The sequence below is a fragment of the Sinohyriopsis cumingii genome, chromosome 1, assembly GCF_028554795.1.
Source record: "Sinohyriopsis cumingii isolate HCF-2022 chromosome 1, ASM2855479v2, whole genome shotgun sequence".
Classification (NCBI taxonomy): domain Eukaryota; kingdom Metazoa; phylum Mollusca; class Bivalvia; order Unionida; family Unionidae; genus Sinohyriopsis; species Sinohyriopsis cumingii.
In genome coordinates, this window is record NC_142961.1 from 158585625 (window position 1) to 158609668 (window position 24044).

A 24044-nucleotide genomic window follows, 5' to 3' on the forward strand; every position below is an offset into this window, starting at 1 on the left:
TTAAACGGTCGTGCTAAACAAAGCAGAGACGCGCAAAGAGAGACAAATGCGCGCAAAGATAGTCCATGACGGGCAAAGAATATTGAATGTTGATACATGATTTATAATATATATGTAAAAATTATAAATGTTTGTTTTATATTCCTTTTTTTTATTTTATTTTATATATACATACAGTAAGTACTAGAAAAATAAAAAAACGTAAAGACGGTGCAATACTGGAAAATATTTACAGTTGATATAAAATTTATATAAATAATTATACAAGACTTCGAAATATTTGATTTTATTAATGTGTTGATCGTTATCGTTCTTTTCTTTAGATAATTAAAATGTTCACATATTGAGTTAGTTCTACTCGCCCTTTTCTTACTGACCATAAAATCTCCTCTTGTAACAGTCTAACAATATTTAAATATGATAAGTGATGAGGGAAACAATACAAAAAATGCCACGAAGACAGAGCAAACACATAGCAAAGACGGCACAAAAACTTTATATTCTTACATTACTGGAAAATATTTGCTGTTGAGTTAAAAAAAAGTTAAATAAATATATAAGAATTAGAAATGTTTGCTTTGTTAATGTGTTGTTCTTTCTTTATATAATTAAAGATTCGGGCATGTGGAACTTGAATTTTCTTAAACCTTAATTGTTCTCTCTCTCTCTCTCTCTCTCTCTCTCTCTCTCTCCATTAAATATCATCGTGTCAATTTTTCTAAAAATATTTACTTACGGTAAATGTTGAGAGAAGGAGTAGGACACGCAAAGACCGGTAAAGACAGGGAAATACTTGCAATATTTAAAATATTTGCTGTTGATACACAATTTATATAAATAAATATATAAGAATAAGAATAAGAGACGTTTGTTTCGTCTACCTTCTGATCATTCTTTTTTAATATATGTTTGACTTAACATAGCGGCCATGGAAGGGCAGAAGCTTTTTTAAACTTACAATACTGGAAAATATTTATTGTTGATATAAAATGTATCGTATCTGGTAGTAAAGTGTTCCTGTATTCCGATTAACGCGTGTCATAATCACAGGTAGCAGAGCAAACACTCGCTGTCTTTAACTCAATTAACAAAGTGGAAGTACAATGACAGTTTCACAATTTTTATTATGCAATGCATATATATAATGTTTATTAATCTTCGATTAGATTTCCCCTTTATTTATAATGCTTTCCCAATCGTGCTTTTATATACTGTTTAACAATTTCAAACTCCTCTGTAATGAACCATTACATGAAAGAGATAATTATCCAATTAACTGTATGCAGGTACTCACACTTCAGGAAAGCCAGAGTTTAACGTAAAATGATTAGAGGTGAGTGGCCGTCAAATTAAGATGGCTAAACAATTGATCAAATACTAATAACGTTAACACTTTGATAATACTTTGCTTTTTAAGTCCGCAAAGGAGGTGATCAAATACTAATCATTTACAAGCTTCGGAATTCTTTATAATTGTAATCAGACTATAAACTGAACCGTCATAGACGTTTCATAGTAGCTTTCTAAGTAATATTTGTCAGTCGTTGTATAGACGAAATCTGTGCGATATAATAATTTTTTTGTTATTTTTCAACGATAAATTTAGTTAGTTTTCCAAGCTAAAGACTAATATAAAATTGTGTAAGCATAAGCATGCCTGGCAGAGTTGGTAAAAGAGCCAGGGTGGAATCATGTCCATGTGAAGTCTTGTAAGAAAATCGCCTGTCAGGTTCAGTATAATCTGATGCTTCTAAGAAATGGTCGCTTCGTGCAATGGCCTGACGAACAGTGACAGGTCTTTTTCGGGGAAGTGTAATAAGTGCATTCTGGATGCTGATGGAGGCAGTTGTGGCCTTAGCGAGGTTCCAAAGGTACAATAGCACTGAGCCCGCCCGGGGGGGGGGGGGGGGGAGAGAGAGAAAATGTTTTTAGATTGTTTAAAGCAGTTTATAATTCGAGCAGATTATTTAAAAATAAATTTCATTTTGAAAACAACCCTCTATTTTTCCATGAATATTTCACAGAACTTCTTCAGTGGTATAGAAATTATGTTGGGGGTGGGGGTGGGGTGGCATTGTCCTCACTGTCCTAAATCAGTTTCTGATGTAGGCTTGTACAACTATCACAGTGCAGTTCCCAGATTGCAGGAGGTAAGTTAGATTACACAGTATTGAATGGACTGTAAAATATGTTTACCATTTCCTGTTAGTCATTAATCAGAAGAGGAAAGAAAGAAAGAAAAAACAATTAGGAATCTTATTAATGTCTGTTTTAATTGGCAAAAATTAATACAGTCTTATTTGCATGCAGAAACAGCAATACGTTTACACGCATGTTTAAATCCAAATACTCTCTCGGACATACCAGATATTATCGTTGGAGAGATTCCTCCGTAAGAAAATATACCAACTTGGAAAAACGAAAACGTTTTCATTGTGTTGAATAAGGAGATGTACATTAACAAGCAAGGTTCAAGAAACAGATATGCATATTTCGACGACTGCGATGCGTGGAATAATATGAAAACACAAAGAATCAATGCACATTTTCTCCCAGAGAATGTGGGACAAACTCACGTAGATTAGCACAGGTAGTACTGAAGAATAACATCCTTTACAGTGATAAAAGAGATAATAGAAGAAAGAATATCGTGTTGATGTTGATAATGTGTTAAATTCTTCAGTGGCCAAATGATGAAAAGAGTTATAATACAGATTTGTTTTCACTTGTACTGACTGGAAATTGTTTACATTACATCAATTAAAGCGTGTAATATCACAAACAATTGTTTTTATATATCGGATACCTATTTAATTTACGGTACTAGTTTTTCATGGGGCAAACTCTTAAGCAGCTAGCCACAAAGTTAGACAGATCACTTGAAATTTACAACACAGTTAAAATTTCGGTATATGTAAGCTAAATTTCTACAAATATAAATTTAATCTAACGAGTACTCCGATAGTTTCGATAGATTTTATTGAAATTTTACGACAACAAATGCTTTCAAATTATAATGTCACACTTGAAACAAAATATGTTGATGGTGTGCATTATCTTCGAATATTTGTGAAACGAATGTATGAAAATTGCAGTCTAGATCCCACACCAGCAAGAACTACACCCACCCCCAATGAAAACCATAACAAAAACAGTACGATCCGAGAATACGTCAAAGACCTTTGTCACGTACTCAGACCCAGTTCGTAAGTCGTGTATAAACTAAGGCATTATTACGAGCCATGGGTTGATGTCTAAACATTTCCGTAGGCTAGAGTTAATATCTAATGCAAGGTTATTGTGACCAGAGAGAAGATCCGGCATCCTGAATTGGCACAGACGTTAGATAGCGCGACATCCCGCCAATGTATTAAACCCAAAGATCAGAGGATCCCGCGAGGGGGGAAACGGGGCGTGTTCTAGATCCATTCCCACGTGAACAGACATCGAGAAGGTCATTGTCCGCTAAGTTTGATTGGCTCGGGTCAAATCAACATCCAGTTGGAATTGTGATAACAATTTCGATTCAAATTATAACTTCTAACTAGCAAGCGAAAATTTAGTCTCGCCTAGGAAGATTGCTGAGCAATATAGGGTTACTCCGAGGACGCCACTAGTAATTTGGCGGTAAAACTTAAAGAGGAGATTCTAAGTAAAGATAAAGCTTCGTAAAGATCATTAATTTATTTGCTCAGTTTTTGCAGAATATTACGGCATTGTAATTGTAACTATGTGTAGTATGTATACTTAATTACTAGGATCGTTTAGTACGTACAATTACCTTTGTAGTGTTTAATTTAAATGCCTATTTGAGAAATGAGCTTGAGTATTATATAGAAAATTATGTAGATTGTTAGCTTGTGGTCAGAATTAATTTTGTTATTCGCTATTAGGTTACTTCGTAGTAAACTAGTGCATTTATTCACGTGATATGTTAGAATTTACACATACTTGAATTGTGAATTTGGAAAATGGTTGAAGTGTGTGTAAGATTAGTTAGTATGGATGTATGGATGTACCAGAGCATGGATATTTGAATATTTGTGTACTTTATATGAGTTGTAATGTAAAGAAATGCGTCTGATTGCTGTGCTATTGTTTAGTATAATGGGATTAGGAATATGTACTGATGTGACGCAATTTATTGATGTATGTATACGAAGTAACTGATACGTGCTTTATTACGACGTTGTTTTATCATACAAGAATGTATGAGTATTTCGATGTAAATGAATGCGTGACCGATGAAATGTGATATCCGTTATCTTATGATAGGTTGGGTGTAGTGTGAGATGTGAGAGCTAAGGAAGATATTGTGCACCGTCCTTGTGTTTTCATAGGAAGCTTTTCGGGTCCCGAGTCCCGAGTCTCTAAGAGGGAAGACGGAAGTGAGACTAGCAGAGAAGTCGAAGTCGACAAAGTCTAGCCGGTGGAGAAAAGGTGGATAGAAGGTGGAGGAGGAGGAAATTAGTCTGGAGGAGAAAGTGAAGGAGGAGGAAAAGGAATATAGAGAAGTCGATGAGGAGAATGAATTTAGAGAAACTCAGGAGGAGGAGAAGGAATTGGAGGAATAGGACAGGTGGAAAGCTAGCTCACACTACTAATCAAATGATGCAATATGCTATCACAGGGTCGAGTGGAAGGAGAATACTTGGGAAATTTTAATTATTGGACTGAATTGTCATTACATTATTATTCGTGAATTTCACTTTTTTGTATATTCAATCATTTAACCGTTGGCATTACTGACTGGAGGCTATGAGCTTTACATAAATCTTCCACTAATTTAACTTCCAACCTAAATCGAGCCTGTGTGTTACTTCTTTAATAATTTAAATAGAATAAGGCGAGCACCCCACCCCAACCATAACACACCTACCACAGTGGCGGCATAACAACCCGATACACTACAACCTTGGTAGCGAAGGCAACACAAAGGGTTAAACAAACAAGCCGCAAGGACCGTTTTAACCAGAGTAAGTAAGAAAAGGTTGTTCGGATACCATTTATCCTGACCTACAATCCAGATATTCCACAGGTAGGTAAAAACGTCGAGAAGTACTGGCCCAAAATGGAAACTTGTCACACTAAAGTTAATCCTCCCGAACAAACTAGTAGTAGCGTACGGCAGGAAGAAAAACTTCAAAGAAGTTGTAGTCAGAACAAAGCTAACAACATTCACAAATCAAAACAATCATACAACGTGCAAAAGAGGGAATAAAGTTTCTCTCATTGCATGTAAGATATGTGGCTTTCTGTATGTCAGAGATACTGAAAATGTATACTAATAGATTAGTCTTCACGGACCTGTTGCGATGACAAAGAAGTCCCTTTGCAGAATACTTCTCCTCTCTTGGCCATACTTTCAGTGGTATAATGCTAACTACAGTTGCTCACAATCCCAACTGAAATTCCGAACCCATGAAAGAAAAAGGAATTTTGGAGGATACGCCGCCTTAGAACACCAAGCATCCTAGACCATGAAGACTCCAAAGGACAATCATGCGCAAATAAAATCAGTATCTGTTTTACCTCTTCGATTAAATAATTCATTCATTTTGCTCAATATTCACTCACAATGATTGCAACTGTCTTTATCATTCTTCCAGGTTTTGTTGTTGCCGTGGTCAAACAATGCCTATCAGGGATATAATGTACAGTTACATCACATTTAGTAAATGAGGAAAAAGCACAGATGGCACTATATATCCTCCCTTCGTAGGTAAATACCAACTAGTTTACCCCATTGTCAGAAGTAGAAGCCAACTAGGCGAAACATCCATCATTTTTTAAATGTTAATCCCATTAGAAATAGTCACGCAAACTTGTAATTTCAACGCTTTTTGTGATTATTGTTTGTCTTGTTACTGTTTTGTGTTTGCTTTTGATAAAGACTGTGAAAGTTGGAAGCGTTTAATTCTGTTATGTGTTTGCTTTTGACAAAGGCTCTGTGAAAGTTGGAAGCATTTAATTCTGTTATGTGTTTGCTTTTGACAAAGGCTCTGTGAAAGCTGGAAGCATTGAAGCTAGTTAAGAATTAGGTTTGCGCTGTTCGTTATTAGTTTGTTGCATTTATTTTAATCAATTCCTTACACATGTGATCCATTATTGGATCCAGTGCACTTGAAAAGACTGTTATTCGCCACAGTGTGTGTGTGTGTGTGTGTGTGTGACATTTGGCCATGCATGTGAAGAAGAAATATCCAAATAAGTTAAATGAATTCAAGACATTAAAAGCTGCAAAGACTTCAACAGTTATAACAGCAAATGAAGTGTAACAACAAGATAAACAACAAGAAAATTAAAACATCAAGAGATAAACATGTTACTGGGTAAAGAGTGGCAAGAACGTTTTTTATCGAATGAATCGAAATTTAGAATGGAAAGATGTACCAGCCGTGACATGATGTACCAACCGTGATATGATGTACCAACCGTGTTATGATGTACCGACCGTGATATGATACAGAAGAAAATTCTAATTAATAAGTTCTTCAGAGCAAGATACAATAAAAAAATGTAGAGCTGAAAAAGGAATTAATGAGTGGAGAAAAACGATTATGAAGAGAATTAAAAAAAAAATCTATTTACGGTTCACATTGTAGAACTTCACAGCCTAACCATTTGAAACAAATTCTCAAGAACAAAATGCAGAACAAGTCAAATTAAAGCTAACACTATCACGTGTAAACAGAAAAACCAAAAGCAGAACCAGTTAAATTCAAGGTAGAGCATCACGTGTAAATTACGACAATAACAGCATCTCAGAGATTTTATAATGATAAGAAAATTTGGGACAAAATGAAGAGTATCATGCTGATTCGGCTTTTATCGTGTCACACAGTCTATTAATGAAAATTTCTTAGATTTCAAATAGACCATCGTACTAACTCGCTACGAAGACAGCATCAAGCTAATTTTGTGCTTGTATGTTATGTTCAGTTCACCCATGGTTGCTGCATGACAAGGTTTTACCACAGTCATTTTAAATGTAAAAATTTGTCAAATAGTAATAAACAACAAACATATAATCTGTACATCATATTCCCTATAGATGCATTTATTTGTTGTAACGAAAGGGCAAGTTCTAAACAAATGTTTCATATAATTTTTATTTCTATATTTTAAGTTATAATTATGCTATTTACAGTTTTCGTTTTCGTTTTTACTGAGAAGGGAGTGACATTTTGCATTTTAATAACTTCTTTTATCACTATTTGAAATTGAAACAGTAAAATAAAAATAACGATTACATGCATCTTATTATTACTCCCGGATTGAGCTCAAATGATTATTGCAGTAGAGCTAATGAAACATTGTAATAACGAAATTCAATACAAGAAATATTACTTACGTTTATTTTTTTATTTTTTTATTTTGGTTTTATTTTTTTTATCTTTTCTGGGAAAGTATGACCGAAATTAGGTTTATGACCGACGAGCAGTCGGAACAGGCCCTTTGTTTAGTCTTCAATTTAACCAGAACAATATAATATCCTGCCACGGTCCAAAATCAAAACATACAGGCTTAGACCAAGTAAGAAACAACATGGGTTTATTGTAATTAGAAGAATAAATACAAATAACTAGTGCTGTCCTGTTCGACGTACATTTACAAATCAAATTACAGTAAGCAGCCTTTTGTAGGCGCAAACATTTTCTCGAGTAAAGAATTCAAGTTATAGTGCTATGATCTGCATGGATAACTCGCATTGGGAGAAATTGCCCCATGGAGGAGAACTCGTGCCATAGAGAACTCGCCCAAACGTAATTGGAGAAGCGCCCCAGAGTTGTTGGAGCAGTCACCCCAGATTTTGTGTGTGTGTGTGTGTGTGTGTGTATATATATATATATATATATATATATATATATGTGTGTGTGTGTCTGGCATTTCTGCGCACCTAAGGTTTTCGTTTCCAATATTGAAGAAAAACGCTGACCGAATTCGAGCGATTGACAAAAATAAAATACAGTAATGCTTACCATTTGAAAAGGTGCAATTGTCACCAGAATATTCTGTTCAAAATAATATTAATTTTGGACCCAGGATACCACCCCACCCCACCCCCCCCACCCGTTTTCCTGACTGGCGATATGTCGGCCTATTCTGCGCATAGCTTTGGAAAGATGCAATGTTTATCCACCAGGCTACAGAAATGAAATATATTACTTTGGACTGTTTCTGTCCAGTCCTACTAAATACTGCCAAGCCTGACAAAGCCTAACAAAGCCTGACAAAGCCACACAAAAGCCATGCAAAGTCTGATTAAAAAAGAGTGTATATATTTTTCATTATATTGATGAAACAGTTAACTTAGTCGAAATACTAATTTTCAACTTATTATTGCAGATTTAAATGACCGAAAATTGGGCGACAAAGTTCGAATTTCAAACAATCATAATGTATTGATAAAATATAACACAGTCATGTTGGAAATGTTTGTTATAATTTTATAAATTGTTCTTTGACTGATTATGGAAAGAACATTTAATTTTCTAATATATGTTATAATAGGAAAAATACAATTGAGTTGAACTTCATTAGTTTAATGTTGGTACACTTTATTTCATGTTTTAAAACTGTGCTTAACAAGACTTTGAACAATAATCTTTGTACATATTTAGAAATTTTTATTTAGTGGCGAGGCATGCCATATTTGAATGAAATCTGAAATTGATTATAAAGAAATTATGTGATACTCTCTGTTGTTTGTTGTTTTGTTATGTTATTACATATATGCTGAGAATTATTATATACTGCAGTCAAACCCACTTATCTCGACCTCGGTTATCTCGACAACCCGCTTATGTCGAGCGTTTTGGTCCGGTCCCGAAAAAATTCTTCTTTGTTATGCTATTTTTTACCCGCTTATCTCGACCTCTGTTAAGTCGATAACCCGGTTATGTCGGGCATAAGTTTCGGTCCGAAGTAACATGTGGACCCGCTTAATTCGACGAAATGCAACTTTTTAACGTCAATCTCACAGAAATTGTACAAGAAATAGTCAGCAAAAGCGATCGATTTGTAGAAAATATGAAGTAATATCAGTCTGCTTTTGTTTACTCTGGTGCTGATCTGTAACGAACGATTCAAAAGCACTTACGTTTTCATACATATGCTCGGCACCGTCGACACTTGCCACAAACAATTTCATTTTTTTAATGCATTCAGCCATTTCACTGTAGCTTGGGATAGTGATAGGCTGATCATCATCATCATCATCATCATCTTGCTTGCATGATTGTATCTGCTTCGTTGTCACCGATTGGATTATTTCCTCATCAGTAAGTTCACCATAGGCATTGGCATCATCATCCACGTGAACATAATTAGAAAATTCATCCCGAGCAATGCCTATGGAGTCCGCAATCTCATCAGCCATCGCTTCAAGACCTATTTCTGATTGAGGCTCTTTAATTTCTTGTGCAATTAAACACTGCTGGTGAAATTCTTCATCAGAAATTTCCGGAAAAATATAATGGAACCAGCAGTTTTGAATGGTTTTCGGCGATACACTGTTCCAAGCTGCACGGGCATACATGATGGCGTCTAGCAGAGTTGGTTTATAGGATCGCTTTTCCTCATTTGCACTCACAGTCAATGTACATGTACATGTACATGTATTTTCAAAAACATTTATTGATCTTTATCTGCGAGATACTGTCATATATTAACCTGGATATAATACAATCTTGGTTATTTTGCACCTAACACCGCGTTATGCGTGAATGGCGGGTGCCTGAAAGCAATCGGTGGATGTTTCTCTCTCACTCTCTCGTTTGTGATTTTCTTTGATCCATTTTTCAATCTGATAACATATTCAAACCTCTGAGTACAACCAAACATGATTTGTTTTTCAATATTCACATCAATTATAAAAATGCGTCGTGTGTTATCTGACATAAGTGATGCACACTACAGTAATGGATGCATACGCTACATGTGATATATGGAGTTCATAGATATATTTTTTCTTTAATAAATTACTTATGATGATAAAAAAGGAATAAATGATAACAACACCAGGTTAGTTCATTTCATTTTATTATCAATTAAGCATTTTGTTTATTTTATTGTAACATGCAGTGGGAGGGGATTCCAGTAAACACCAGCAAGAGACAGGAGTAATGCTCAAGGACATTTTTAAAATTACCGGTTTTTATGAACCCGGATATCTCGGGACCCGGTTATGTCGACGATTTTTTTACACCCCCGACGTAATCGAGATAACCGGGTTTGACTGTAGTATGTTCTGTGAAGACTGAATACATGTGTTTTTCATTATAATGGAAAATTGGCTTTAGTGATCTCAATTTATTAATAAAAACCAAAATTGCTCTGTTGGCTTTTGTTTAATTGGTTAAGCCAGGTTCATGTCTTTGTTGACGTAAATCGTCAAACAGAAGTCAGTCTGTTATGGTGAAATGATCACTTGACCAACAGATGGTTGAGAAAGAAACAAAAACCATTTGTTATGTTAAAAAAAAGCACTGCAAAACATTTAATTAGGCATTGCGTTTGATGGCTTCGGGAGTAAATCCCCCACGATGTGTTGTAAAACATCTACAGTAAGGTGTTGGCAATCTAAATATCGAGGTGGGGGATGGGAGGTCGGGATCGTTAATGTTTTAGATGAATGATATTCTTTCTGTCTCACGATAATTAATAATTTTTCCCAAGCAATTTAGCAAAGATATAATATGGCTTATTTTGGTATACTATATCGGTCCTACTATACATGCACAAATGAAACAACGAAGTCACTTGGAGTTTTGTGGTCAAGAATAGGATTACAGGGCGGTCGCATCTGGTTGCCAAATCATTTTGTGGCACTGGTTCCATGTAAAAATGAAATGGTCAGCACACCAAATAAGTCAATGAATGGTATGGACGTCACTTGCGAAGAATCATGTATCCCCACCGACCCCATTGTCACAGATGAGGATAATTTAGCACAGACTCAAAGACTAGGCCTGGATATAACTTTGAGCAATGACACAGCTTACATACAAACTGAAGAACTCAAGAAAATTAATACTTGGGGCACGTTAAATGGACATAATGAATGTGAGGATCAGGCAGTATCATCAATCCCAGACATTGTAGACAGCAGTGAAGCTTTGGAGTATACAGACGAGATAACCAACATTCAGGAAATACCAGGAACTAACCATCTTCCTGGAAAAAACCCACTAAATGCAGAAGAAATACTCAATATAATTGTGAGCGACATTCCGACAGTGAAACAAATTCCAACTGGAATTAAACAAAATGTCTATGTGGTTCTGGATAATATGAACAATACAGAGAGAAGAAAAGAACACAATTATAAGCCTGCGCAATACTGGGATGACTGTGGTGTATAGGACTCAAAGAAGGCCCGCGTGTGTAAAACTAGATATCTGATAAGAGTGAACGGAGAAGATAAGAAACTGTGTCAAGTTCTAGTCAAAGAAGATTTGATTTACACAAAAACACATGAAGTTGGAACAAGGAAAATAAAACTGCTGCAAATTGCATAAAGTGCTGCGGAAGATAACAGGTGATGCGCTAATTTTGTTGGGGCCATTGATGCTCCATTGGGACGGTCGTCAACAGAACTATTTCCGGTTCTTTTCCCCTCTCAGAGGTGTGCTAGGTATTGAACTTAAAAATGTGGAGATACTAATGGGGACTGACAATGAGAAGACAATGGTCAACGCTATTGATCTGGCTTTCCCTGATTGCAAAAGAAAGCTGTGCACAAAATACATCAAAGACAATCTTGTCCGTCAAATGACAGAAAAGATTCCCAAAAACACTAAGGAGCGGACATATATCATTGAAATGATCTTTGGATCAAATGGTGTTGCCACAGCCAATGATTCAGCAACTTTTGACGAACGTAATCAAATATTGAAAACTAAATTGAATGAAAATAATCATGGAGATTTTTTGGTCTATTATGAAAGATACATTCAAGAGAAAATAGCAAATCATGCATTATTATTTGATGACCAACTTTGGACTAATAATAATACGGAAAGCATGAACAACCGGTTAAAAGTTTTACTCAATTTTGACAACCAAGGAAAACGAACGAACTCATAGAAAAAATATATGAACTGATCAAGGTCCGGCTCGTCGACCTTTGCCGATCTCTTTACGGGACAGGCAGCTATATCCTCAACACAAAATTATCCCAATGTAAAATAATTAAATTATCATGGAATTCCAAATCTGAGGAAGAAAAAGACGATATATTCATGGCATTTTTTAAGAAATCCCACTTTAAATTAAAAACAGCGGTCACGTCCTCTGACTGCATGTACACTGTTGAAAGCCCCAAAATTGGCAAAAAAGCCAAATCATAAAATGGTGCCGGGCGACAGGGACTTAGAGAAAGAATTAGAAAATGTTTGCTTTGTCTATGATCATTACTTCTTATTTATTATCTATTTAACTCCGTGCAAAGGAACAGTTTAAAACATGTAACCAGTTGAGAATCTGTGATTATTCATTGTAGATTTGATTGGCCATTGCCAAATCCATGTTCAGCATTTTGTACTAAATATGAAGACATTATAAAAATGGTATTTCATAATTTAAAACAATTTGAATATGACATAAATATGGAAATATATGTTAATTTGGCTTGTTATAAATGCCTTCTTTATTCTACTATACGATTTCTTCTTTTATTTCTTCTCCTTCCATCCTGACCACTTCCTGTGCCGCTTCTTATACTATTATCTTCTCAGCTTCCCCTTAAGAGTTTAGTGCCAATTCTATGTGCGCCCTGGGAGAGAGAGACATTAGGCGATTTTAAATATTTTCTTTTCTTTTTCTCTCGATAATTATATTTTTCTCCAAATAATAGCAAGGATATAATATTTTGTTTTGGTATACACATTTACATAAGTTTTCGCTGTTACCAGCTGTAATTATTATCGTGTTGTTTCTTTGACTATGGGCAATGTCGTGCCCAATAAGCTTCATCTTCAAGAGGTATCGGTCCTACTAAACTCAACAAAGACGCGCAAAGACATATTTAACTATTGTGAATTACGTTAACTATTAAATCTTGCATTTTCTCAAACATTTTCTTATTATTTGTACAATATTGTCACATTCTAAAAATATTTGATAATATATAGCGTTGATACACAGTTTATATCAATAAATATAACAGAACTAGAAATGTTTGCTTTGTCTTTGATCATTGTTTTTTATTATCTATTTAACTCAGTACAAGGACAGAAACATTTGTAAACTTACAGTAAACATTTTACATACGATTTTCTTATTATTCGAATTTGAACTTTGCCGCCAAATTTTATTGGTTATTTAATTTGGCATAATTATGTTGAAAACTAATCCTTCAGTCTGGTTAAGTTATTCGTCAATATAATTTACAATATAAATACAGTTGTCTAAAATGACTTTTATGACTGTCAGGCTTTGTGTGGCTTTGTTTGGCTTTGTGTGATTAGTAAATATTGAAAAAATTGCACTTTCTTTCGATAAGTTCAATGAACAATGTATACAATAATAAACAGTTTACGTATGATTTTGTCATACTTTGTTATTACTTTGTCATTATTCAGTTTTGAATTTGTACTCTGTCTTCCAATTTTTGGTCAAATAATTTTGTATAAATATGTTGAAAACTAGTCTTTCAGCTTTGTTAATTTATTCATCAATACAATTAAAAATATAAATACGCATTTTTTATTTGACTTCACATAGCTTTGTATGGCTTTGTCTGGCTTTGTCGGGCTTAGCAGTATTTAGTAGGACCTGTTTCTGTCAGCAGTTCAGTCGAGTAATTAGGTCAGGTTTATAGCTAGTTTTACAAAATTCAAACGTATAAATGGCAAGAGATATTAAGCAAACTAAACCGATCTTGTAAAAAAGTTAGTAAGTTAAACATTTTATGAAAAATAAGCTATTACGTGGAAGAGTAACATCAATGAATAGGATGTAATGTGTTTACAATGTCTTGCTGATGGGGAAAAAGTACTACAGAATTTAGAAACAGACTATATGCTGGGGAATTTGTTGATAATTTATGTTCTAGCGGCAAGTAGACACGTTGGGGACCAGACGATTTTGTATGTGTGGGACAATTTCTTGCAAAATTGGAAACTTGGATTAAAATACAGTTTTGTTTTAAGGTACACATTTCCATCTTTTATATAATGTATTTATTTGAATGATTCTAAAAGATGCATAGTAAATTGAATTTTCTGGGTTACAGGTTCAAGAAGGTCATGGAGTGGGTCTTCACATTGCCATTTAGAAATCACATTTTTATGTGCATTTTGAGTCTAAATGTGGGATATTTTTGTGCACTTTATAAATATCACTTTTCTTAATGTACGATTGTTCTTTCAGGAAAAAAAATTGTTTTTTGACCCAAAATAGCACGTGATCCAATGTTTATAGAAATGATGTATCGTTGCACAGAATTACCCGACATGCAGAATTGGCTGACATGGCGGTATATATATATATATATATATATATATATATATATATATATATATATATATATATATATATATATATATATATGTATATATATGCAATAAACTGACAATGAACAGTGCAAAACTAGTATCTAACTAGCCTGAGTGCTTTTGACTCTTTAATGAGACTTTTTCAAAGGCAAATACAAAACATAGACAAGACAAACAAATAAAACAGAAATGGTTATGTTTGCGAAACTTTACATGGCTGTTTCTGCAGGAATTCAACCTTTTAACTTTATTATGTGTCAACTAGTTTATTTCAGCTGGTTGCTGATACTGGAAAATATTTGTATTGACCTAGAAATTGATGAGCTATAACAACATCTGTTATTTTATGTAAATTTATGTAAGCACAATTTATATCCCAGATATTTCATTGTTATAGTAGTCATAGGCTATTAAGCAAATTTAGAGAATTATTTAAAAGAAAATGTGTTGGATGCAAAAGATAATTTTATTTGTGCATGGTTGTCTTTTTCTAGTCTTCTTGGTTTAAACTGCTTGGTTTCAATGAAGACCCACTCCATGACCTTTCTGAACTTATAACCCAGAAATTCCTTTTTACTATGTATCTTTCACAATGATACAAATAAATACACTATTCAAAAGATGGAAATGTATACCTTAAAACAATACTTCATTTGAATCCAAGTTTCCAGTTTTGCAGTAAGCTGTCCAACACATACAAAATAGAATGCTATCCAAAATGTCAACATGCCGCTAGAATGAGATTCTCAAGAAATTACCTGGCATATAGTCTGTTTCTAAATTCTTTAGTAATTTTTTCCCCCCATACATAAGACATTTGTGTCCAAAATTAATATTATTTTGAACAAAATGTTCTGGTGACAATTGCCTCTTTTCAAAAGGTAAGTATTGCAGTATTTTATTTTCATCATTGGTCAAATTTGGTATGTGTTTTGCCTCAATATTGGTGAACGGAAACGTTAGGTGCGCAGAAATGCCTGACAGCATTGTATATACTACTTTTCTGCACAACGATATATAATTTCTTTAAATATTGGATCCCATGTTGCTTTTGGTTGAAAATCCAATTTGTATCAAGATAGAATGAGTGTTCTTTAATTTAAATAAGTAATATTCATCAAATGTACAAACAATATCCCACATTTCTGTCAAAATGCATATGTAAATGTGATATCTCACTGTCAACATGAAGACCCACCCCGTGACCTTTTTGAACTTGTAACCAAGAAAAACCTATTTAATACATATCTTTTAGAATCATCCATATAAATAAACTATAAAATAGTCTGATATATGATGTAATAAGTGGGGCCACACTAAATTGTTTACCATCTTGGACGCCACACATGATTATGCCTATAATGACAGTACTAAACAGCATCATCAACTACAAAATGCGATTCCGCGATTTCCATTGATAATATCTTAATTATTGTTAATGGACAACATCTAAAAATGTTCTTTATATATCTCAACTCTAGGTACAACATTGGCAAAATTCAGGTCCCTGGCTACATTAGCTTATTGTCTTTGTTATCTATTGCATTTAATAAGTTAGATTAATACCTTTCTGCAAATACTGCAAACCAGTCTAATGTTTTATTTGACCACTCTTTTCATGTTATGTACCTACATGTATGATGCAAATAAGAGCTCAATGATCAAGTTTATGACCCAACCATTCTTGTGCTTCAGGTGTACACTGTTGCAAATAACAGCTACAACAAAGTCAGTGCTCAAAGAAAACATTTTTTAGACACAGGCCCAGGGCTGGTGACTTAAATAAACTCACAAGTCCTGACTGAAATTCCACAAGCCCAGACTCCAGTTCCACATGCCCAAGATTTCCCCCTTCTTATTATTGTCACATAATGTTGCAATAGCTAAAATTTGAATATAAATTCAATTTGGTTCAAAGGGGTTTGAAGGTAATGCAAGTATTATTAGTATTCATCACAACACTCACTAGGGACTAGATGGTCCTGGTATTCATCACAACACTCACTAGGGACTAGATGGTCCTGGTATTCATTACAACACTCACTAGGGACTAGATGGTCCTGGTGTTCATCACAACACTCACTAGGGACTAGATGGTCCTGGTGTTCATGACAACACTCACTAGGGACTAGATGGTCCTGGTATTCATGACAACACTCACTAGGGGCTAGATGGTCCTGGTGTTCATGACAACACTCACTAGGGACTAGATGGTCCTGGTATTCATCACAACACTCACTAGGGACTAGATGGTCCTGGTGTTCATGACAACACTCACTAGGGACTAGATGGTCCTGGTGTTCATCACAACACTCACTAGGGACTAGATGGTCCTGGTGTTCATGACAACACTCACTAGGGACTAGATGGTCCTGGTATTCATGACAACACTCACTAGGGGCTAGATGGTCCTGGTGTTCATGACAACACTCACTAGGGACTAGATGGTCCTGGTATTCATCACAACACTCACTAGGGACTAGATGGTCCTGGTGTTCATGACAACACTCACTAGGGACTAGATGGTCCTGGTATTCATCACAACACTCACTAGGGACTAGATGGTCCTGGTGTTCATCACAATCACTAGGGACTAGATGGTCCTGGTATTCATCACAACACTCACTAGGGACTAGATGGTCCTGGTATTCATCACAACACTCACTAGGGACTAGATGGTCCTGGTGTTCATCACAATCACTAGGGACTAGATGGTCCTGGTGTTCATGACAACACTCACTAGGGACTAGATGGTCCTGGTGTTCATGACAACACTCACTAGGGACTAGATGGTCCTGGTATTCATCACAACACTCACTAGGGACTAGATGGTCCTGGTGTTCATGACAACACTCACTAGGGACTAGATGGTCCTGGTATTCATCACAACACTCACTAGGGACTAGATGGTCCTGGTATTCATCACAACACTCACTAGGGACTAGATGGTCCTGGTATTCATCACAACACTCACTAGGGACTAGATGGTCCTGGTGTACAAACTTACCTGCTGGATTCTCTGAGTGAATCTTGTTCAGAACCAAGTTATATGTTGATGTGCTTGCAGCACGTGCAAAGAATTAATAGCTTCCCCCCTTGTTTTGTGCTGGCATGCTTCACACAGTAAAACTCCGTCAAGGAAGAGTTCTGAAATTTATTTTTTGTTTGGGGTTTGCTGGTAGATAATTGCTTCCTAACTTGGCTTCAGAAATGAATTAGACTTGAACACTGTTCTGACAGTTGAAATAATCATGCTTTGCATTTTATATATGCAGTAAAATCAGACTTCAAAAAGAAACGTTGACACTGTTCACCAACTTATACTAAATATAATACATATGGCTTAAACATTTTCATTCAAGGCAATGATATGTAATAACTTTTGTTCTCATACATGCATCTAGCATGTCTTTTGATTTATTTATAATGTGTTGTTCCATGATGCTACCTGTGCAAATGAGCACAGTGGGATCACCCACTGCAGCCTTCAAACACATCTCACTAGCTGTTATCATACAGTTAAGTCATATGTGAAATGGTGGTTTATACCTGACCTCTTTGCCTTTATTTGCCACTATTTAAACTGCCCGAGGGATAGCTTTACATCAGCTCTGATCATGACTTTACAGTTTATACATGCTACATTTTACGGGCATATAGTGAAAGTGGTGGGTTTTTTTTAGTTTTTTATTTTCTATTTTTGAAGATTACTGAAAAGTGTGTTTTCTCGAATTACTGATGTATCAGGGGTTTGGGAGTACGGAATCGTATGTTCAGCATGACACTATGCTTCAGTTCGATTAAAATTACATCTCAATTTCATGTAGGACAGTGGTGATCTGATTTAGATTGCACAGTGTTATGGCAGGTATGTCAACATCTTGAAAATACATTTACACATTTCATCAGTGTGATCAAAGTTTCCTCAGGCAAATTATAATTTTTTCGACAAGCTCGATAGCCACCTCACTTAGAACACAGGACAGGCCTGATCTAAAATTAGAGGGGCCCCATCAATGGGTTATCAGATTTTTTTGAGCGCTAAAAGTACATACATCTGGAAATCTGTTACATTGCTTCATTGGGGTGGCATTTGAAATTCTAAAGTCCTTTCTTGACCATAAACACAATTAAAAACACAACAGAATAATGATATTGGCAAAGTAATTATGCATAATAATATAGTAATGCATTGATATAGTTGAGTATTTTATTCCTCATTTTGGTATAAATCCTTGAGCACAGTGACCTTTCATCAAGTTTTTCCAAATAGGGACCATTTTCATCTCTATAAGTTGAACACTCTGGCGTGAACGTTGATCATTTTGAGCATCAAAATGTAAAATTAGTCATGTGTCTGATAATCCTAATTCTTTTTCAGCCTGTCATGGTGGCCTTCAGAGTTAATTTCAACCATACCTTTAATTCTGCAACAAATAATTATGTTGCTAATGAATTACTGCATATTAGCTTGGTTTGGTGTTTGACAGCACATCAGTACATGAAAGGTTATATGCCAATGCAATTGGTGCAAAGTGCCTAACCCAGAGACACACGGTGGTGGCTAACCTCACCTGGTCTGACCAGGATTTTGACCTGCATAGTCGTGGTTGTAAGTCTGGCAAGCTAACCACAGTCATGTGGAACATGGAATTGGAGCAGGTTATTTTTAAAGGCAATATGGAGACCTAGTTGGTCAAAATTTGGTATTCCTGATATTTTTATGTCAGAAATTCTATCAACATTTTCATGTTAACTCTTTGCCCTCAGTTGTATTTTTGTGGTTTGATAATATTTGGTTGTAAACTGCCTTGTTTAAATGCATACAATTGTTATAGGTTATTAACTGCAGACACTTGCTTTTTTTCAGTGAGTTATGAAGTGTCTCGATAGTTTTTGTATACTACTGATTGTTGCTGTGGTCTTGTTGGATCATCTTTTACCAACAGAGGCCAAAGTCAAGCAATACGAATACAAAAGATACACGTACAAGAAGAAGCGAGACGTAAGTATGATACAATTATTTCAGAACTGTATGCATTTTGGTCTATTTTATGTGCCTTGATGCTAAAGTAAATGCATGCATTGTTTGTAAACATTTGCTTTTAAAGCACTAATGAATGTCATGTACTGTGTATCTGTGTTTGTTCTACTGATTACTCAACAAACTGCACAGATCCAGATCTGCTGGTGTATTATGCAACAGCAAATCTAGATCTATTCAGTTTGCAGTTAGGCCCTGCTTATAAGTCAGTATGTCCGGTAATATTGACTGGCTTGCCATGTAATAGATATTTTTATTTGTAATTATCTTCCACACTATTGGTATTGCCTATTGTTTGTGTTTTAATTAATAATATGTATAGTTTTGCCAGTTCTGAGTCTGCATTATTCGGTTGAATAGCACATAAAACCCCTCAGTTATGTTTCAGGGTGAAATTTCTGAAAGCTGGGACTTCATTAGCTTGCTAAATGAATTATATTCATGCTGTGGCAATGTTAATAGTAGTAATAATAATAATAATAATAATAAATAATCTACAGGTATTGTCTTCTTTTGCACAGGACAGGCGTTATAAAAGCTTAAAGCAGCCGTGTGAGGTCAACCCTGACTGCCTTGCCCTGCCCGGAGTTCAACAGACAGTCTGTATTAGGAAGTGTATCTCTGCCACTTGCTATGAGGAACTTTATGGGCATGATGAGGTAGGTACACATAACAAATGAAACACAAGATTGAAAAGAGGGGGTTGGGATGGGGAGTGTCTTGAATTACTAGATATTAGTAAGTCACATGAAATAAAGGCCTTTGGTGGAAAGATTGGAAAATTCCAGGTTTGGCAGTCCAGGGTAAGTTGAAAGTTTTGCTGGATAAATCAAATACTTGTCAGATAATCAGCAATTTAATAGAGTAAGAAATAAACACAAACCTTTTTGCAATTTGAATTTAAAAAAAATCACAATTCTGTTATAAAATTTGTGGAGATCTTCAGCCCAGGTATGGACCTAAAGCAGAACTCTATTAATGATTAATTTTTGGGTTTTGGTATAATAAAAAAGTACTCCTTCTAAAAACAACTACTCAAAAACTTAAAAGCAACCATGTTCCAAGCCTTTTCATGTTTGTACACATAATAACAATAAACTCATTTAAGGAGTTTAGGTTGGACAATTAAGAAAGCATGTACAAGTTTTGTTAACTGTCTTTGTGAGAAAAGTATCAACCAGGCAAAGTAAATGCAAATCATAACATCGGATATTTGTTTTCATGTATGGGAAATTAATGTACTCTTACATTGACTGTTACACATTTCATTCAAGTAGAATTGCCAGTCTTAATTCATGCTTGAAAATGGAATAAAACCATATGAGAAAACAAAATTATTGTACATAATCTGTCATATTTAAGTAGAAATGTTTAAACTTAACAAAAAGATCTGGATCAAATCTATATGCAGACTTGTGCATCTTTCTTCTTCTTGTGTTTTTTGGGGTTTAATGTCATTTCTCACTGCAAGATAGGCTTTACATGGTGGCCAGTATAATTGGTAGAGGGAGAACATAGGAAAACCTGATAAGAACCACCAACCCATTGTTGGGGTCAAAAGATTAAAGGTCAAGTTCACTGACAAACAACGAAATGGATTTCTGCTCAGCAACATTAGCTTTACATCACAGACCAGGCCCAAACTGTGAATGGGTTGTTCCTAGTGTAAGGACGAAGTCTGTTAATATTTAGGTCAAAAGGTTTAAGGTCAAGGTCACTCTGACTCACAGAACAAATTTGGTTTCTGTACAGAACAACATTCAGCTATCACCTTCAAGGACAGTTACAAATGGGGTGGGCATATAATGTGATGTTCATTCATTACATCAGGCAATAGTATCGACTCTGGATGAATTATCGTCAGACATAGTGAAGCTGTTACTGTAGGATCACAAAATATTGTTAGCGATGTTTAGGTCAAGCCACAGTGTTCACCTTATTAAGCTTTTGAGGACAAAAGCCATACATCCTGTTTCTCTGGTTATGCATTTTAAAAAAATTCACCACTGTACAGAGCTTCATTGAGGATGATAGTCATGGGTTAAATGGCAAGGTCCCAAGGTGGAATTTTTTTAACAACAATATTTCGGGCATAAATTGTTAATCGATTTAAGAAGCTAGTGTATTTTTTGTTTCCACAATTAAACACATCAGTTTTTGAGCATATTAGCTGTATACAAAGGAATGGGAGTTGTTAAACAGTCAGAGATCGATGTCACTTAGTTGTTCAGTCATATGTTACTACAGTGGCATTGCTGCAAGCAAATACATTTTTTTTTACTTTAATTCCATATTACAGCGTATTAATTTATGAATGCATTGCAGCTTCACATTAACAACAAATGACGATACCAGGGACAACCATATATATATATATATATATATATATATATATATATATATATATATATATATATATATATATGCATATATATACATACATACACTGTATTTCTGGTCTGACAATGCGGAGTATAAGTCAACTCAGCAAATTTGGCAAATTTTCCATCCTTCATCCGTATTTAAGTCAATGCTGAGTATAAGATGAGGCCAGATCAATACCTCTGATTGTGTTTTTCACTTCATTCCATACAGCATTATGAATTTTATCCTATCAGTAACCTTTCCAGTCAGGATCATTAAATGTAACTAAAAGTACCTACTTAAATATATTATATACTTTTAGCTAACGATGCTGACCTGAAAATTTATTGAGTTACAGATAGGATAAAACTGTGTGAAGTTAAATTATAATAATGTCCAATGTCATAAATATTAAAAGTATCACTTATGCTATTTTAGATTGCCAGTAATAGGGAAATCACATCATTTATACTAAAATGCTTTTTCCAGTTTTGGGGGGAAAGAGAGATACAGAGAGAAGGATGCATATGTATTCCATCACATTTTTCTTATTGCACCTTGTGATATAAAAAAAATTGGTCCGATATATGAGAGAGATTTCAGCTTTTGGAAGGATGGTTTTTTTATTGTTTTTTTTACCTTATTGCCCCCGTGTTGCTGAAGCTTTTGTCAAGAGAGAAAACATTAATAAATGAAACAGTAAATGTAAATGTAAACTATGAAAAAACATACCATTCTCCTTCAGGATTTAAATATTGACATTAGTTATATATATATATATATATATATATATATATATATATATATATATATATATATAGACTCCATTTGGTTAAATCCCAAGAATTACCATTTTGCATGCTGTCTGATTCCCAACAAATAAGATTTTGTTTAAAGTGCATGTACTCTTCCTGTACTTAGGCAGCAGTTGTGTTTGATCTTTGCTCATGCTAGATGTACTTTAAATCGCTGTTGGTTCCATAAGCAAGTTAAAAAATGTCACTGGCTGAGAAATTTACTAGAGTAACCACCTGGCATTTGCTTTCATTATATAGTACAGTAATCATAACACCCATGGCTAACCTCATTTCCCTATTGGTAGCCTCGCTAATCTGATCTGGTCTGCTGAATCTTGACCTCAAACAGGTCTTAGCTTGGAATGACTGAATACAGCCATAGCATATTTAATTAGCATGTAAATACCACTACAATGTGGTGTGATTCTTTTAATAATGGAAGTGGCAACAAAAACTAGAAGGAATTGCTTTCCCAGTGGTATTAATTGATAATGGAATATGGTACTGTACTTGTACACAAGTAAGATCAGTCATCAGGTAAGTGAACAATACAGATTTACAATCGTGAATACACTCTGTCGGTCTCTCTCTCTCTCTCTCTCTCAATGGGGCATACGTTTTATTTGATCGTTACCTACAAGAAGAAAATTGTGATGGAATATGTCTTTGGCATGGTAATTCATCTTCTACCTTGTAATTTCTAATGCACATATATGTAATCAAATTTAAACAATGTATATTACAAACAATGTACATTACTGGTCCATACTGCTTTAGCGCAATGACATCTATGTTAATTTTTAATACTGGCAATAATGTAATTCTTTAAAATACTCGATGTGTGATCCTATATATTTTCATAAATGACCTCTTCACTAAAACGAATTTTTTAAAACACATTTTTCGTACTCTTGGAGAATTATTTTCCATAAGAAAAATACGATAAAGCGATTCAGATGACATAATCCATATATAAGTGGATTCGGAGTATAAGGTTTTATTGTCAACAAATTTCATCATATAGGCCTGCAATATATATATATATATATATATATATATATATATATATATATATATATATATATATATATATATATATATACACACATACACACATACTACATAAATATTTTTTCCTGTGAACATAGACAAGCTTTTTGTTTTTGTTGCAGCTAGAAGAAGGAGAAATTGATGTTCGACTGAACTCATTCAAAGGTTGTCTTGCGCAGCAGCCTATACAGTGACATTTGAGTCATCTAAAAGCATCTTTGTATTGAAAAACTTTTACAGTTCTTGAAGAATAATCCTGTTGGTGCTTCTTTCCTTTGTAAAATTTCT

The 24044-nt window shown here is 34.7% G+C and overlaps 1 protein-coding gene across 2 annotated transcripts; it reads left to right on the forward strand.

Moving 5' to 3' along the window:
* The first annotated feature begins 7488 nt into the window (after positions 1–7488).
* On the forward strand, positions 7489–24015 carry LOC149808225 (uncharacterized). 2 transcript variants are annotated; one of them, XM_089975159.1, is made up of 4 exons: positions 7489–7536; positions 19372–19506; positions 20067–20204; positions 23879–24015. In XM_089975159.1, the coding sequence occupies exons 2-4, from the start codon at positions 19378–19380 to the stop codon at positions 23948–23950; spliced, it is 339 nt and encodes a 112-aa protein (XP_089831285.1). In that variant the 5' UTR covers positions 7489–7536; positions 19372–19377; the 3' UTR covers positions 23951–24015. The 2 variants fall into 2 exon arrangements, with proteins under 2 accessions (XP_089831285.1, XP_089831294.1); XM_089975168.1 differs by having other exon boundaries at positions 7505–7628.
* Positions 24016–24044: the final 29 nt, after the last annotated feature.

Bases quoted from the DNA above. Each gene is read 5' to 3' on its own strand.
- LOC149808225 (XM_089975159.1), top strand. From the start codon at position 19,378: ATGAAGTGTCTCGATAGTTTTTGTATACTACTGATTGTTGCTGTGGTC. The intron at 19,507-20,066 runs GTAAGTATGATA...TCTTTTGCACAG, and splicing joins CGTACAAGAAGAAGCGAGAC to GACAGGCGTTATAAAAGCTT. The intron at 20,205-23,878 runs GTAGGTACACAT...TTTTTGTTGCAG, and splicing joins AACTTTATGGGCATGATGAG to CTAGAAGAAGGAGAAATTGA.